We start from the raw sequence: 4,874 nt of genomic DNA on the forward strand, positions 1-4,874 counted from the left end.
CAATGAAGAGAGAGAATCATTGATCGGCTGCTTCCTGCATGCCCCCCACTGGGGATGGAGCCGGCAGCCCAGGCATGTGCCCTTGACCAGAATCAACCAGGTGACCCTTCAGTCCGCAGGAGGATGCTCTATGAACTGAGCCAAACCGTCTAGGGCAAAATATTTAAAATGTTTATAAAAAACTGCAAGGGCTGTAAGGCTGGAGAAATTCACACAACTTCACTAACTTCAGATGCCAGAATTCCTGATCTTCCCTCTCTTTCATTGATATGAAAGCTGTTGAGGAAAACAGCACGGAGAAATTACCCGCAAATGTTAAGAGCACAGGCCGCGCCCCTGTCAAGTGCCTTGCTATGGAGGGGGGCAGGGGCGGGACTTTCGGAGGCCTGCTCTTTTCCTACTGGCTGAGAAGGCTCACGTGTCTCGGCTGCGCGGTCACTTGACAGGAACCGGAACCTGGGATTACAAAGCAAAGGGAAGAGGAACCTGCGCAGGGTTTTCTTCCCTTTTCTCCACCATCCTCTTCAGGCCTAAGCTCGAGCTAGTTGCCCACCGGCCTAGCATCGCTTTCACTATGGCCCTCAGCGATGCTGACGTGCAAAAGCAGGTGAGGGGCTGGGGTTGGGCCTCGCGAAGTTGCGGAACCGGTCCCGGGGTGATGGTCTGGAGCCCGGCTCAGGGAAGGCGCGGCCTTGTCAGCCCAGATGCAGAAGGAGCGTCCTTTGCCCCAAGGTCCGGTGTCCTGGTGGTTTGTCTGCGGGAGGGAGTCTGGCTAATCCGGGAATAACCTCGGAACTCGTGACTTCTGCTTGAGTTTTGCGGGCGCCTCCTCGAACGTTCTTTGGGTCTTGCTTCGTCTCTCCCTATTTAACCATGGTATTTGCTGTTCTTGGTAGAGCAGAGAGTTGAAAACAAGGATTGAAACGCAAATTGAATGCAAGGGTTGAAAATACCCTTTTCACTTGGTTTTTAACTCTGATGGAAGGGTTTACAATACGCGAAAGAAAAGGGTGCTGAGGGGAGAGAGCGGCTTCCACTTTTTTGAGGTCGTTCGTTTTCATGAACTGTTCATTTTCATTTTGGAGGAGTCTCCTGTCACAATGAGTTGTGTGGTTGATCTCCCATCAGTCTGCACATTAATGTTTGTCGAGCCATACCTTCAAGTTTGTAGGCAGTAAGGAGTGCAAAAGTCTCTCAGGAGAATATTGTGGCATCTAAAGGCTTATAACATGAGAGAAAAAAATGGTTTCCGATTGTCCTGCCAATAGATACTCTGAAATTAGGGTCCTTGCATTTAAGAATCATATTGCCAATAGGTTTTTCAGAAAAGGAAGCTTGAGGCTGCAATTTAATCTCTGTATAATTTAGAGAACTAAGTCTACTTCTTTTTGAAGTACATAGTAGGAAAATTCCCTGACTAAAGCTCACTGGCTTATGAATAGTCTTAGATGAGCAATATGATGCTTTTTTTCCTTCGATTTTTCCATTTCCTTGAAAATACCTTTGCATTTTATTCTTAACCTAATATGCACTAAGAAGAGTGGATTGTTTTTTCATTTCAGTGGTTCTTGTGCTAATCACAAAATAAAAAGGGGTGACAAAAATAGCATCTGTGGAGAATTTCAAGAAATCTTTCAATATTCTTACAGAACAGTGAGCTTTTTGAACATTTATCACTGCTGCTTTAATTTTTACTGTAGGAAAACTTGATATAGTGGAAAAGTACAATGCCCTCCAGATACTCTAGTAAGTCCAGTCATTAGTACTGATTCTCTTCTTACTCTTGTTCCTTTATCTTCCTCCCCCCACCTTGTTATACTGAAGACTAAGGCTTTCACAGGAAAAATATAAAGGTAAAGCAGTTTATTTTCTTGGAATCTAGGTCAAAACCATTTTTTCTTTCTGTAAAATTGAAAGAATGAAGAAATCTGCCTGTATCCCTGGCACATATAACCTCCTGTAGGGCAGTGTGTTCTGTTTCCTGTTTTTTCAGCTGTGAATAGGCCAAACACTAAGCACATAGTAGTGCTTAATAAACTCTAGATTCCCTTACTACTTTCCCATTGTATAAAATACTTGTATATTGCCCTGGCCAGTATGGCTCATTGGTTGGGCGTCACCCCGTGTACTGAAAGGTTGCCAGTTCCATTCCTGATCTGGGCACATGCCCAGGTTGCATGCTTGATCTCCGGTGGTATTTCTCTCCCTTTCCCTTCCTCTCTCTCAAAATCAATTAAAAATCTTTAAAAAGTACTTGTATATATTTGCTTTTCTGTCTGGGGAGTATGGGCCTTTATTTCATCAGATTTTCAAAGGAATCTATTTGACTCCAAAAAATTAAATTACTGGGTTAGCTGGAAGAAGAAAGTATTTTTTAAAGGTCAGGTTTTTCTGCCTTTGGGGTGGAGTTAAATGTCCTTAAGGGATTGACTGTTTCTCTTGTTGGACTCTTAAGGAGAAAATATGATCATGTTGACTGTAAACAGGCTTCTCTGACCTCGGTTAAAATAGTGTTGTTTTGCTCTAGGCTGTCAGATCTGGTAGCAAATAGTTCAGCTTGAGTGGTATAGGCAGATAATGCAGGTTTGAATCAGGGTTTTCACCCACAGAGGCCAAATATGCCTTGTAGTATTTATAAACATCTGATTTGATTACCATATTTAGTTAAACTATTTTTAAAATTCCAGACTGAGTTCACTTGAGGCTTCAAACTGAACTAGGGGAACTACCATTCTCACCACAACCACACACACAGATTTATAGGGGGCTAATCCTTTTTGCAAAGTCACAGAGATTTTCTATACATTTAACTCTGGATTAGGTGCCCTGAATATTTCAAACCTTGAGATTTTACAAGTATTGTGTTACTTAAAAAAATTTTTTTTCCATTGATTTTAGAGAGAGAAAGGGAGGGGACGGGGGGGGGGGGCGGTGGAGAGACATCAATTTGTTGTTATATATGCATTCATTGGTTGATTCTTGTATGTGGCCTGAACAGGGATTGAACCTCCGACTTTGGCATATCTGGAAGATGCTCTAACCAACTGAGCTACCTGGCCAGGGCCACACACTGTAATCTTTTGACCAATTTATATGTTTTGGGGACTAAACATCAATTTAATCGAATAATTCTAATTTAATAGTTTCATTTCACATAGGAGGAAAACCGATCAACTTGTCAAAATATGGCATTCTCAAATAGTTATGGTAAGACCAAAATGTTCATCAAGGTCAAAGAGAAGTAAAATCAATAATAATAAAGTGTAATATGCTAATTAGACTGGACAGCCAAACGACCTTCTGGACGAAGCCGCCATGGCGGGGGCCGAGACAGAGGCGGTTAGGGGCGATCAGGCAGGCAGGCGAGCAGTAAGGGGCGATCAAGCAGGCAGGCGAGCAGTAAGGAGTGATCAGGCAGGAAGGCAGAGGCAGTTAGGGGTGATCAGGCAGGCAGGCAGAGGCGTTTAGGGGCGATCAGGCAGGCAGGCGAGTGGTAAGGGGTGACCAGGCAGGCAGGCGAGCAGTTAGGGGAGATCAGGCAGGCAGGTGAGCAGTTAGGGGCGATCAGGCAGGCGAGCGGTTAGGAGCCAGCGGTCCCGGATTGCAAGAGATGTGCGACTGCGGCAGTAAGATATCCCCTGAGAGGTCCCGGATTGCGAGAGGGTGCAGGCCAGGCTGAGGGACAACCTCCCCCCCCCCCGCACTAATTTTGTGCACCGGGCCTCTAGTATAATATGTTTCCCTAAGCATTTATATCACTTCATAAAGTTTGATTTTCAATGAAATATCTAATGTTCTCTTTCGAAATACTTAGCTATGGCCTGTAGTTTTCAACAGTGTCCTTTTAATGTTACATTTAATTATAAAACTATAATTCACTCATTTTCAACATGCCAGTTCAGAGGAAAATATCTGCATTTCCAGGATTTTGTTGCAGTTATGTATTTTTAAATAAAAAATTACAAAAACTTGATTTTATCCTAAAAAATTCAATGGCACATTTTCTCTAAAAGGTATTTCCTAGGGACCAATTTCAGTGTACTGTGATTTGTGTGAATACCTTGTATAATGGATGTTCTGAATAACGATTCCACACTGGAACCTCTCTTTTATTAGCTCTTTTATTTTCTTAGGAGAAGCTTCATTTTTATTATTATTACTAGAGGCCCGGTGCACAAAAATTTGTGCACTCGGGGGGCGGGGGGAAGGGGGTCCCCCAGCCCGGCCTGTGCCCTCTCGCAGCCTGGGACCCCTCGGCAGATAATGACCTGCTGGCTTAGGCCTGCTCCCGGGTGGCAGAGGGCAGGCCCAATCCCTAAGTGCAGCCCCTGGTCAGGCTCAGAGCAGGGCCGATTGGGGAGTTGGGGCACCGCCCCGTCATGCACAGAGCAGGGCGGATCGGGAGGTTGCAATGCCACCCTCAGTCACGCTCAGGGTAGGGCCGATTGGGGGGTTGGGGCACCGCCCCCTGTCACACTCAAGGCAGGGTCGATGGGGAGGTTGCGGTGCCACCCCCTGTCACGCACAGAGCAGGGCCAATCAGGGGGTTGGGCGCTGCCCCCTGTCACGCACAGAGCAGGGCCGATCAGGGGGTTGGGGCGCCACCACTGTCACACTCGGGGCAGGGCTGATGGAGAGGTTATGGCTCTACCCTGTCACACACAGAGCAGGGCCCGTGGAGGGGGGGTTGGGGTGCCGCACCCTGTCACACACAGAGCAGGGCCCGTGGAGGGGGGGTTGGGGTGCCGCACCCTGTCACACACAGAGCAGGGCCCGTGGAGGGGGGGTTGGGGTGCCGCACCCTGTCACACACAGAGCAGGGCCCGTGGAGGGGGGGTTGGGGTGCCGCACCCTGTCACACACAGAGCAGGGCC

The 4,874-nt window shown here is 46.8% G+C and overlaps 1 protein-coding gene across 2 annotated transcripts in view; it reads left to right on the plus strand.

The window, feature by feature from the left end:
- The first annotated feature begins 442 nt into the window (after positions 1-442).
- Positions 443-4,874, plus strand: part of ATP6V1E1 (ATPase, H+ transporting, lysosomal 31kDa, V1 subunit E1) — a 56,723-nt gene continuing 52,291 nt past the window's right edge. Inside the window, exon 1 of one of the 2 annotated variants that reach the window (XM_014529924.1) lies at positions 443-607. In XM_014529924.1, coding sequence (XP_014385410.1) covers positions 575-607 — 33 coding nt within the window. In that variant the 5' untranslated portion in view covers positions 443-574. The remainder of the gene's footprint in view (positions 608-4,874) is intronic. The other variant, XM_005882195.2, reaches the window with a different exon arrangement.

This window comes from Myotis brandtii, unplaced genomic scaffold (assembly GCF_000412655.1).
Source record: "Myotis brandtii unplaced genomic scaffold, ASM41265v1 scaffold7, whole genome shotgun sequence".
In the NCBI taxonomy this organism is placed as follows: domain Eukaryota; kingdom Metazoa; phylum Chordata; class Mammalia; order Chiroptera; family Vespertilionidae; genus Myotis; species Myotis brandtii.